Source organism: Panulirus ornatus, chromosome 8 (assembly GCF_036320965.1).
Source record: "Panulirus ornatus isolate Po-2019 chromosome 8, ASM3632096v1, whole genome shotgun sequence".
Lineage (NCBI taxonomy): Eukaryota > Metazoa > Arthropoda > Malacostraca > Decapoda > Palinuridae > Panulirus > Panulirus ornatus.
The window spans coordinates 32,088,212-32,101,046 of NC_092231.1; the positions used below are offsets into that span (position 1 = coordinate 32,088,212).

Below are 12,835 nucleotides of genomic sequence, written 5' to 3' on the forward strand. Positions count from 1 at the left end.
CATAATACCGTTTTCTCAGTCCCCTTATAATACTGTTTTCTTAGTCCCCTCATAATACTGTTTTCTCAGCTGCCTCATAATACTGTTTTCTCAGCTCCCTCATAATACCGTTTTCTCATTCCCCTCATAATACTGTTTTCTCAGTCCCCTCATAATACTGTTTTCTCAGTCCCCTCATAATACTGTTTTCTCAGCTGTCTCATAATACTGTTTTCTCAGCTCCCTCATAATACCGTTTTCTCAGTCCCCTCATAATACTGTTTTCTCAGTCCCCTCATAATACTGTTTTCTCAGCTGTCTCATCATACTGTTTTCTCATCTCCCTCATAATACCGTTTTCTCAGTCCCCTCATAATACTATTTTTTTGTCTTTGTCTCCTCTTATTACGTGTCTCCTGGTCCTCATATGAAGCGTTTTTGCGTGTGTCATTTTTCTCATTCTAATCAAAATGAGTTTTCTATTGTCTTTAAGTCTCCCCCTAATACGTTTTCATGTCTCTTTCTCCTCATGCTACATTTTCTGTTGTCGCATATTTCCCTCATACTGCGTTTTCTTTTGTTCTCTCAGTCCACTTGTAATGCGTTGGTTCAGACGCCTCATGAACACTGTTCCTCATTACATGTTCTCTGTTTTCTCGGTCTTTTCAGCGTCCGTTTTCTTTTTTTCGCTCCGTCTCTTCCTAGTACATTTTCTGTTGTCTCAATCTCCTAAATGTACGTTTTCCGTTGGTCATTCCCTCATATGCGTTTTCTGTTGTCCTGTAAGGCCTCTCATAATCCATTTTCCCTCGTCTTTGTTACCTCATAATACATTGTCTATTGGTCACACTCCTCATGAAATGCATCTTTCATTTTCCTCATAATTTTGATTCCTGATGTCTCTCTCTCCCTCTCGTATTACGTTTTCTGTTGTCTCAGTTCCCTCATAATACATTGTCATGTCTCTCAATGCCTCATAATACTTTCTTCCCCATCTCCCTATTGTTATAGCTTCTGTTGTCTATCACATTCATGGTGTCATTTTTCTATCAGTGTCCCCCTTTTCTTACGTTTTCTCTTATCTCAGTCTCTCCGTAATACGTTTTCTGTTGTCCCTGCGTCCCCCTCATAATAAGTGTCCTGTTGTCTCTCAGTCTTCTCATACTTGTTGTCGTCACTTAATATCCTCATAATTCTATTCTTTTGTCTCATTTCTTCCTTAATACGTTTTCTGTTGCCTCTCCTATTTTCTAAGTTCCCGCGTGTTACGTTTTCTCTTGTCCGTCAGTCCACTTCTAATACGTTTTCTGTTGATATATATATATATATATATATATATATATATATATATATATATATATATATATATATATATATATATATATATTATTTTATATTTTATTTTATTATACTTTGTCGCTGTCTCCCGCGTTTGCGAGGTAGCGCAAGGAAACATATATATATATATATATATATATATATATATATATATATATATATATATATATATATATATATATTGTCTCGTATTACCCTCAATCATCTCCCTGAAGAGACATTTCGTCCCTCATATACCTCATAATGAGTACGTCAACTGTTGTCTCGTATTCCCCTCACAACAAGTTCAATTCTGTCTCTAAATCTCATTATAATACCTTTCCTCTTATCTCCCTCCTCGTATCTCCATGACACAGTGCATTATCTCTCACTCGTCTCATGATACGTTATCTCTTGTCTCATTATCTCTCACTCTCCTCATGATTCGTTATCTCGTCTCATTATCTCTCACTCTCATGATACGTTATCTCTTGTCTCATTATCTCTCACTCTCCTCATGATTCGTTATCTCGTCTCATTATCTCTCACTCTCATGATACGTTATCTCTTGTCTCATTATCTCTCACTCTCCTCATGATTCGTTATCTCGTCTCATTATCTCTCACTCTCCTCATGATTTGTTATCTTTTGTCTCATTGTCTCTCACCCTCCTCATGATACGTTATCTCTTGCCTCATTATCTCTCATTCTTCTCATGATACGTTACCTCTTGTCTCATTATCTCTCACCCTCCTCATGATACGTTATCTCGTCTCATTATCTCTCCTCATGATACGTTATCTCTCACTCTACTTGTGAATCGTTATATCTTGTCTCATTATCTCTCACTCTACTTATGATTCTTTATCACTTTCCTCATTATCTCTCACCCTCCTCATGATACGTTATCTCGTCTCATTATCATCTCACTCTCCTCATGATGCGTTATCTTTTGTCTCATTATCTCTCACTCCTCATGATTCGTTATATTGTCTAATTATCTCTTACTCTCCTCATGATGCGTTATCTCTTGTCTCATTATCTCTCACTCTCCTCATGATTCGTTATCTCGTCTCATTATCTCTCACTCTCATGATACGTTATCTCTTGTCTCATTATCTCTTACTCTCCTCATGATACATTATCTCTTGTCTCATTATCTCTCACTCTCATGATACGTTATCTCTTGTCTCATTATCTCTCACTCTCCTCATGATACATTATCTCTTGTCTCATTATCTCTCACTCTCATGATACGTTATCTCTTGTCTCATTATCTCTCACTCTCCTCATGATACATTATCTCTTGTCTCATTATCTCTCACTCTCATGATACGTTATCTCTTGTCTCATTATCTCACTCTCCTCATGATACATTATCTCTTGTCTCATTATCTCTCACTCTCATGATACGTTATCTCTTGTCTCATTATCTCTCACTGTCCTCATGAAACGTTATCTTTTGTCTCATTATCTCTCTCTCATCATCATACGTTATCTCGTCTCATTATCTCTCACTCTCCTCATGATACGTTATCTCTTGTCTCATTCCCCATTGAGTAAGGTCTCTCTAGTCTCATTACACCCTTCAATGTTGTCTCCTCAGTCCCCCTTACGTCCCTCATTGTTCCTGTCTCATAATACATTATCTGTTATCTTAGTCTCCTCATAATACTTTTTCCGCCCTCATAACCCGTTTTCTGTTGTATCTCAGATATCACTTTATGGGTTTTCTTGTTTCCCTCATAAGAAGTATTGTCTTGTGTCTCCGTTTCCTCATAATACGTATTGATCTCATTTCTATGTACCACGTTCTCCAATTCCCCTCATTACATGTTTTCAGTTGTCTTTAAGTATCCTAATACACGTTTTCTGTTATCTCGCTGTCCCCTCATATTACGTCACGTCAGTCCCCTCATTCTTTGTCCTGGTGTCTCTCACTCCTCATATAATGCATTTTCTGTCGTCTCTCATCCCCCACGTTGTATTTTTCTTTACGTAAAGTTACGTCACGTTTTCTCTTTGCTTAATTTACTCATGGACGTTTTCTGTTTCTCAGTCGCCCATAAAACGCTTTGTGTAGTCTCTGTCTCCTCACAATACATTTTCTGTCGTCTCATTCCCTCATATCACGTTTTCTATCGGCTTAAACGTTTATGTTACGTTTTCTAACAAATGTCTCATTATGAACGTTTTCTAACAGTTACCTCACACATACCTTACGATACGTTTTCTGTTGGCTTAGTATTTCATTATACATTTTCTCTTGTTTGTTAGTTCCCCTCATGTACATATCCCTCTGGCACTGCCCCAGCCATGTCCTCATGACACTGCCCCAGCCATGTCCTCATGACACTGCCCCAGCCATGTCCTCATGACACTGCCCCAGCCAGGTCCTCATGACACTGCCCCAGCCAGGTCCTCATGACACTGCCCCAGCCAGGTCCTCATGACACTGCCCCAGCCAGGTCCTCATGACACTGCCCCAGCCAGGTCCTCATGACACTACCCCAGCCAGGTCCTCATGACACTGCCCACCCATGTCCTCATGACACTGCCCCAGCCAGGTCCTCATGACACTGCCCCAGTCAGGTCCTCATGACACTGACCCCAGCCAGGTCCTCATGACACTGCCCCAGCCAGGTCCTCATGACACTGCCCCAGCCAGGTCCTCATGACACTGCCCCAGCCAGGTCCCCATGACACTGCCCCAGCCAGGTCCTCATGACACTGCCCCAGCCAGGTCCTCATGACACTGCCCCAGCCAGGTCCTCATGACACTGCCCCAGCTAGGTCCTCATGACACTGCCCCACCCAGGTCCTCATGACACTGCCCCAGCCAGGTACTCATGACACTGCCCCAGCCAGGTCCTCATGACTGCCCCAGCCAGGTCCTCATGACACTGCCCTAGCCATGTCCTCATGACACTGCCCCAGCCAGGTCCTCATGACACTGCCCTAGCCATGTCCTCATGACACTGCCCCAGCCAGTCCTCATGACACTGCCCCACCATGTCCTCATGACACTGCCCCCAGCCAGGTCTTCATGACACTGCCCCAGCCAGGTCTCATGACACTGCCCCAGCAGGTCCTCATGACACTGCCCAGCCAGGTCCTCATGACACTGCCCTAGCCAGGTCCTCATGACACTGCCCCAGCCAGGTCTTCATGACACTGCCCCAGCCATGTCCTCATGAAACTGCCCTAGCCATGTCCTCATGACACTGCCCCAGCCAGGTCCTCATGACACTGCCCCAGCCATGTCCTCATGACACTGCCCCAGCCAGGTCCTCATGACACTGCCCTAGCCATGTCCTCATGACACTGCCCCAGCCAGATCCTCATGACACTGCCCCACCCATGTCCTCATGACACTGCCCCAGCCAGGTCTTCATGACACTGCCCCAGCCAGGTCCTCATGACACTGCCCTAGCCAGGTCCTCATGACACTGCCCCAGCCAGGTCCTCATGACACTGCCCTAGCCAGGTCCTCATGACACTGCCCCAGCCAGGTCCTCATGACACTGCCCCAGCCAGGTCCTCATGAAACTGCCCTAGCCATTTCCTCATGACACTGCCCCAGCCATGTCCTCATGACACTGCCCCAGCCATGTCCTCATGACACTGCCCCAGCCAGGTAACGCCCCTGACCTGCTCTCCTCCTGCCGCCCCACAGGAGCCCCACTGTCTCTGGCCGGGATGGGCGCCATGACTTTCGACGATGAGCCGGTCACGTCGCCGCTGTGTGGCGAGCCCGCCCTCGCCCTGGGCACCATCGTCGAGGCCAAGGAGGGATCCACGAGCGGCGAGAGCGAGACCGAGGCCTTCCCCGACCCTCCCGAGCCCCCGCCTGCCTCCATCTGCTCCTCGTCAGTCCTGCGCAGGGTAAGTCCTCGAGTGAGGCTCGTCCTCGAGCAATGGTCTCGACCTGGCTCATCCTCCCCAGGAGGGACACTACCCACACTTACCCCCACACCTACCCCCACACCTAACCCCACACCTAACCCCACCCCCACCATCTTACCCAAGCAGACTCATCATCCCTACCCCCACCCCACCCCACCACCCACCTCACACCAGCATGGTAACAAGTGTGGGAGGTGTTGCATGGTAACAAGTGTGGGAGGGGTTGCATGGTAACAAGTGTGGGAGGTGTTGCATGGTAACAAGTGTGGGAGGTGTTGCATGGTAACAAGTGTGGGAGGTGTTGCATGGTAACAAGTGTGGGAGGTGTTGCATGGTAACAAGTGTGGGAGGTGTTGCATGGTAACAAGTGTGGGAGGGGTTGCATGGTAACAAGTGTGGGAGGTGTTGCATGGTAACAAGTGTGGGAGGTGTTGCATGGTTACAAGTGTGGAAAGATTTGCATGGTAACAAGTGTGGGAGGGGTTGCATGGTAACAAGTGTGGGAGGTGTTGCATGGTAACAAGTGTGGGAGGTTGCATGGTAACAAGTGTGAGAGGTGTTGCATGGTAACAAGTGTGGGAGGTGTTGCATGGTAACAAGTGTGGGAGGTTGCATGGTAACAAGTGTGAGAGGTGTTGCATGGTAACAAGTGTGGGAGGGGTTGCATGGTAACAAGTGTGGGAGGTTGCATGGTAACAAGTGTGAGAGGTGTTGCATGGTAACAAGTGTGGGAGGTGTTGCATGGTAACAAGTGTGGGAGGGGTTGCATGGTAACAAGTGTGGGAGGGGTTGCATGGTAACAAGTGTGGGAGGGGTTGCATGGTAACAAGTGTGGGAGGGGTTGCATGGTAACAAGTGTGGGAGGTGTTGCATGGTAACAAGTGTGGGAGGTTGCATGGTAACAAGTGTGAGAGGTGTTGCATGGTAACAAGTGTGGGAGGTGTTGCATGGTAACAAGTGTGGGATGGGTTGCATGGTAACAAGTGTGGGAGGCGTTGCATGGTAACAAGTGTAGGAGGTGTTGCATGGTAACAAGTGTGGGAGGGGTTGCATGGTAACAAGTGTGGGAGGTGTTGTATGGTAACAAGTGTGGGAGGTGTTGCATGGTAACAAGTGTGGGAGGGGTTGCATGGTAACAAGTGTGGGAGGGGTTGCATGGTAACAAGTGTGGGAGGTGTTGCATGGTAACAAGTGTGAGAGGTGTTGCATGGTAACAAGTGTGGGAGGGGTTGCATGGTAGCAAGTGTAGGAGGTGTTGCATGGTAACAAGTGTGGAAAGATTTGCATGGTAACAAGTGTGGGAGGGGTTGCATGGTAACAAGTGTGGGAGGGGTTGCATGGTAACAAGTGTGGGAGGAGTTACATGGTAACAAGTGTGGGAAGATTTGCATGGTAACAAGGGTGGCAGGTGTTGCATGGTAACAAGTGTGGGAGGGGTTGCATGGTAACAAGTGTGGGAGGGGTTGCATGGTAACAAGTGTGGAAGGGGTTGCATGGTAACAAGTGTGGGAGGTGTTGCATGGTTACAAGTGTGGAAGATTTGCATGGTAACAAGTGTGGGAGGGGTTGCATGGTAACAAGTGTGGGAGGTGTTGCATGGTAACAAGTGTGGGAGGTGTTGCATGGTAACAAGTGTGGGAGGTGTTGCATGGTAACAAGTGTGGGAGGGGTTGCATGGTAACAAGTGTGGAGGGGTTGCATGGTAACAAGTGTGGGAGGTGTTGCATGGTAACAAGTGTGGGAGGGTTGCATGGTAACAAGTGTGGGAGGGGTTGCCTGGTAACAAGTGTGGGAGGTGTTGCATGGTAACAAGTGTGGTGGTGTTGCATGGTAACAAGTGTGGGAGGTGTTGCATGGTAACAAGTGTGGGAGGTGTTGCATGGTAACAAGTGTGGGAGGTGTTGCATGGTAACAAGTGTGGGAGGTGTTGCATGGTAACAAGTGTGGGAGGGTTGCATGGTAACAAGTGTGGGAGGTGTTGCATGGTAACAAGTGTGGGAGGTGTTGCATGGTAACAAGTGTTGGAGGTGTTGCATGGTAACAAGTGTGGGAGGTGTTGCATGGTAACAAGTGTGGGAGGGGTTGCATGGTAACAAGTGTGGGAGGGGTTGCATGGTAACAAGTGTGAGAGGGGTTGCATGGTAACAAGTGTGGGAGGGGTTGCATGGTGACAAGTGTGAGAGGGGTTGCATGGTAACAAGTGTGGGAGGTGTTGCATGGTAACAAGTGTGGGATGGGTTGGATGGTAACAAGTGTGGGAGGGGTTGCATGGTAACAAGTGTGGGAGGTGTTGTATGGTAACAAGCGTGGGAGGTGTTGCATGGTAAAAAGTGTGGAAGGTGTTGCATGGTAACAAGTGTGGGAGGTGTTGAATGGTAACAAGTGTGGGAGGGGTTGCATGGTAACAAGTGTGGGAGGAGTTACATGGTAACAAGTGTGGGAAGATTTGCATGGTAACAAGTGTGGCAGGTGTTGCATGGTAACAAGTGTGGGAGGGGTTGCATGGTAACAAGTGTGGGAGGGGTTGCATGGTAACAAGTGTGGGAAGGTGTTGCATGGTAACAAGTGTGGGAGGTGTTGCATGGTAACAAGTGTGGGAGGTGTTGCATGGTAACAAGTGTGGGAGGGGTTGCATGGTAACAAGTGTGGAGGGGTTGCATGGTAACAAGTGTGGGAGGTGTTGCATGGTAACAAGTGTGGGGGGTTGCATGGTAACAAGTGTGGGAGGGGTTGCATGGTAACAAGTGTGGGAGGTGTTGCATGGTAACAAGTGTGGGAGGTGTTGCATGGTAACAAGTGTGGGAGGGGTTGCATGGTAACAAGTGTGGGAGGTGTTGCATGGTAACAAGTGTGGGAGGTGTTGCATGGTAACAAGTGTGGGAGGTGTTGCATGGTAACAAGTGTGGGAGGTGTTGCATGGTAACAAGTGTGGGAGGGGTTGCATGGTAACAAGTGTGGGAGGTGTTGCATGGTAACAAGTGTGGGAGGGGTTGCATGGTAACAAGTGTGGGAGGTGTTGCATGGTAACAAGTGTGGGAGGTGTTGCATGGTAACAAGTGTGGGAGGTGTTGCATGGTAACAAGTGTGGAGGTGTTGCATGGTAACAAGTGTGGGAGGGGTTGCATGGTAACAAGTGTGGGAGGGTGTTGCATGGTAACAAGTGTGAGAGGTGGTTGCATGGTAACAAGTGTGGGAGGGGTTGCATGGTAACAAGTGTGGAGGGGTTGCATGGTAAAAGTGTGGGAGGTGTTGCATGGTAACAAGTGTGGGAGGTGTTGCATGGTAACGAAGTGTGGGAGGGGTTACATGGTAACAAGTGAGAGAGAGGGTTGCATGGTAACAAGTGTGGTGGTGTTGCATGGTAACAAAGTGTGGGAGGTGTTGCATGGTAACAAGTGTGGGAGGTGTTGCCATGGTAAACAAGTGTGGGAGGTGTTGCATGGTAACAAGTGTGGGAGGGGTTTCATGGAACAAGTGTGGAGGTGTTGCATGGTAACAAGTGTGGGAGGTGTTGCATTGGTAACAAGTGTGGGAAGGTGGTTGCATGGTAACAAGTGTGGGAGGTGTTGCATGGTAACAAGTGTGCGGAGGGGTTGCATGGTAAGCAAGTGTGGGAGGGGTTGCATCGGTAACAAGTGTGGAGGTGTTGCATGGTAACAAGTGGGGAGGTGTTGCATGGTTAAAAAAGTGTGGGAGGTGTTGCATGCTAAACAAGTGTGGAGTGTTGCATGGTAACAAGTGTGGGAGGTGTTGCATGGTAACAAGTGTGGGAGGTGTTGCATGGTAACAAGTGTGGGAGGTGTTGCATTGTAACAAGTGTGGGAGGTGTTGCATGGTAACAAGTGTGGGAGGTGTTGCATGGTAACAAGTGTGGGAGGTGTTGCATGGTAACAAGTGTGGGAGGTGTTGCATGGTAACAAGTGTGGGAGGTGTTGCATGGTAACAAGTGTGGGAGGGGTTGCATGTAACAAGTGTGGGAGGTGTTGCATTGTAACAAGTGTGGGAGGTGTTGCATGGTAACAAGTGTGGGAGGTGTTGCATGGTAACAAGTGTGGGAGGGGTTGCATGGTAACAAGTGTGGGAGGTGTTGCATGGTAACAAGTGTGGAGGTGTTGCATGGTAACAAGTGTGGGAGGTTGCATGGTAACAAGTGTGGGAGTGTTGCATGGTAACAAGTGTGGGAGGTGTTGCATGGTAACAAGTGTGGGAGGTGTTGCATGGTAACAAGTGTGGGAGGTGTTGCATTGTAACAAGTGTGGGAGGTGTTGCATGGTAACAAGTGTGGGAGGTGTTGCATGGTAACAAGTGTGGGAGGGGTTGCATGGTAACAAGTGTGGGAGGTGTTGCATGGTAACAAGTGTGGGAGGGGTTGCATGGTAAGAAGTGTGGGAGGGGTTTCATGGTAACAAGTGTGGGAGGGTTGCATGGTAACAAGTGTGGGAGGTGTTGCATGGTAACAAGTGTGGGAGGGGTTGCATGGTAACAAGTGTGGGAGGTGTTGCATTGGTAACAAGTGTGGGAGGTGTTGCATGGTAACAAGTGTGGGAGGTGTTGCATGGTAACAAGTGTGGGAGGTGTTGCATGGTAACAAGTGTGGGAGGTGTTGCATGGTAACAAGTGTGGGAGGTGTTGCATTGTAACAAGTGTGGGAGGTGTTGCATGGTAACAAGTGTGGGAGGTGTTGCATGGTAACAAGTGTGGGAGGGGTTGCATGGTAACAAGTGTGGGAGGTGTTGCATGGTAACAAGTGTGGGAGGTGTTGCATGGTAACAAGTGTGGGAGGGGTTGCATGGTAACAAGTGTGGGAGGTGTTGCATGGTAACAAGTGTGGGAGGTGTTGCATGGTAACAAGTGTGGGAGGTGTTGCATGGTAACAAGTGTGGGAGGTGTTGCATGGTAACAAGTGTGGGAGGTGTTGCATGGTAACAAGTGTGGCAGGTGTTGCATGGTAACAAGTGTGGGAGGTGTTGCATTGTAACAAGTGTGGGAGGTGTTGCATGGTAACAAGTGTGGGAGGTGTTGCATGGTAACAAGTGTGGGAGGTGTTGCATTGTAACAAGTGTGGGAGGGGTTGCATGGTAACAAGTGTGGGAGGTGTTGCATGGTAACAAGTGTGGGAGGTGTTGCATTGTAACAAGTGTGGGAGGTGTTGCATGGTAACAAGTGTGGGAGGTGTTGCATGGTAACAAGTGTGGGAGGGGTTGCATTGTAACAAGTGTGGGAGGTGTTGCATTGTAACAAGTGTGGGAGGTGTTGCATGGTAACAAGTGTGGGAGGGGTTGCATGGTAAGAAGTGTGGGAGGGGTTACATGGTAACAAGTGTGAGAGATGTTGCATGGTAACAATTGTGGTGGTGTTGCATGGTAACAAGTGTGGGAGGGTTGCATGGTAACAAATGTGGGAGGTGTTGCATGGTAACAAGTGTGGGAGGTGTTGCGTGGTAACAAGTGTGGGAGGTGTTGCATTGTAACAAGTGTGGGAGGTGTTGCATGGTAACAAGTGTGGGAGGTGTTGCATGGTAACAAGTGTGGGAGGAGTTGCATGGTAACAAGTGTGGGAGGTGTTGCATGGTAACAAGTGTGGGAGGGGTTGCATGGTAAGAAGTGTGGGAGGGGTTACATGGTAACAAGTGTGAGAGATGTTGCATGGTAACAATTGTGGTGGTGTTGCATGGTAACAAGTGTGGGAGGGTTGCATGGTAACAAATGTGGGAGATGTTGCATGGTAACAAGTGTGGGAGGTGTTGCGTGGTAACAAGTGTGGGAGGTGTTGCATTGTAACAAGTGTGGGAGGTGTTGCATGGTAACAAGTGTGGGAGGTGTTGCATGGTAACAAGTGTGGGAGGAGTTGCATTGTAACAAGTGTGGGAGGTGTTGCATGGTAACAAGTGTGGGAGGAGTTGCATGGTAACAAGTGTGGGAGGAGTTGCATTGTAACAAGTGTGGGAGGTGTTGCATGGTAACAAGTGTGGGAGGTGTTGCATGGTAACAAGTGTGGGAGGAGTTGCATGGTAACAAGTGTGGGAGGTGTTGCATGGTAACAAGTGTGGGAGGAGTTGCATGGTAACAAGTGTGGGAGGTGTTGCATGGTAACAAGTGTGGGAGGTGTTGCATGGTAACAAGTGTGGGAGGTGTTGCATTGTAACAAGTGTGGGAGGGGTTGCATGGTAACAAGTGTGGGAGGTGTTGCATGGTAACAAGTGTGGGAGGTGTTGCATGGTAACAAGTGTGGGAGGTGTTGCATGGTAACAAGTGTGGGAGGTGTTGCATGGTAACAAGTGTGGGAGGTGTTGCATGGTAACAAGTGTGGGAGGTGTTGCATGGTAACAAGTGTGGGAGGAGTTGCACACGGCCATCATGAGAAATACAGTGGGTCAGGCTTATCATTACATCATTACATGATGATAATAACATCACTCTATCAGCTGGCGTCCTCCCACCTGGGGTCCAGTGATCAACCTTGATTACTTGCTGTACCTTTTCAAACTCCATTGTGTATATATATATATATATATATATATATATATATATATATATATATATAGATAGATAGATAGATAGATAGATAGATAGATAATAAACAATACTTCACACTCTAAACCTTAGAATGAAAACCATAGTTAAACACTGCGTATAGGTCACATTCTGAACCTCTTGGTGAAGGTCATATTAGAACACTGAGTGAAGGTCATACTTTGAATGCCAGCGTGGACTCGCTCTGTACCCAGAGTGAAGGTTGTAGTCACTCCCTGAGTGAAAAGTCATATTCAGCTAAGTGAAGGACGCACTGTGAACCTAAGTGTGAAAAACACAATGTGTACCCCAGAGTGACGGACACGTTGTGAACCTCAGAGTGAAGAACACACTGTGAACCCCGGATTGAAAAAACACTGTGAATGCAAGAGTGAAGGACACAAAGTGACCTCTCAGAGTGAAAACACTGTGAACCCAGAGTGAAGGAGACACTGTGAATCCCAGTGAAAAACACACTGTTAACCCGCGTAAGCCACACTGTGAACCCCAGAGTGGACTTAATGAACCTCAGAGTGAAAAGCACACTGTGAACCCAGAGTGAAGAACACATTGTACTTTAGGGTGAAAAACACACTGTGAACTCCAGAGTGAAGGACACACTGTGAACCTCAGAGTGAAAAACACATTGTGAACCCATAGTGAAGAACACACTGCGAACTCTAGAGTGAAGGACACACTGTGAACCCTAGTGAAAAACACACTGTAAACCCCAGAGTGAAGGACACATTATGAACCTCAGAGTGAAAAACAAACTGTGAGAACCAGAGTGAAGGACGTACTGTGAACCTCAGAGTGAAAAACACATGTGAGCCCCAGAGTGAAATATACTCTAGGAACTCCAGAGTGAAGGACACACTGTGAACCTCAGAGTGAAAAACCCACTGTGAACCCCAGAGAAAAGAACACACTGTGAACCCCAGAGTGAGGGACACACTGTGAACCTCAGGGTGAAAAGCACTGTGAACCCCAGAGTGAAATACACACTATGTACCCCAGAGTGAAGGACACGCTTTGAACCTCAGAGTGAAAAACACCGTGAACCCCAGAATGAAGGATACACTGTGCACCTCAGAGTGAAAAACACTGTGAACCCAGAGTGA

General features: G+C 47.5%; 1 protein-coding gene across 2 annotated transcripts in view; it reads left to right on the forward strand.

Annotated features, from left to right (window-relative positions):
* Positions 1-12,835, forward strand: part of LOC139749889 (uncharacterized) — a 550,483-nt gene that overhangs the window by 198,544 nt on the left and 339,104 nt on the right. For both annotated transcript variants that reach the window (XM_071664274.1, XM_071664273.1), the window contains one exon: positions 4,973-5,181. In XM_071664274.1, coding sequence (XP_071520375.1) covers positions 4,996-5,181 — 186 coding nt within the window. In that variant the 5' untranslated portion in view covers positions 4,973-4,995. The remainder of the gene's footprint in view (positions 1-4,972; positions 5,182-12,835) is intronic.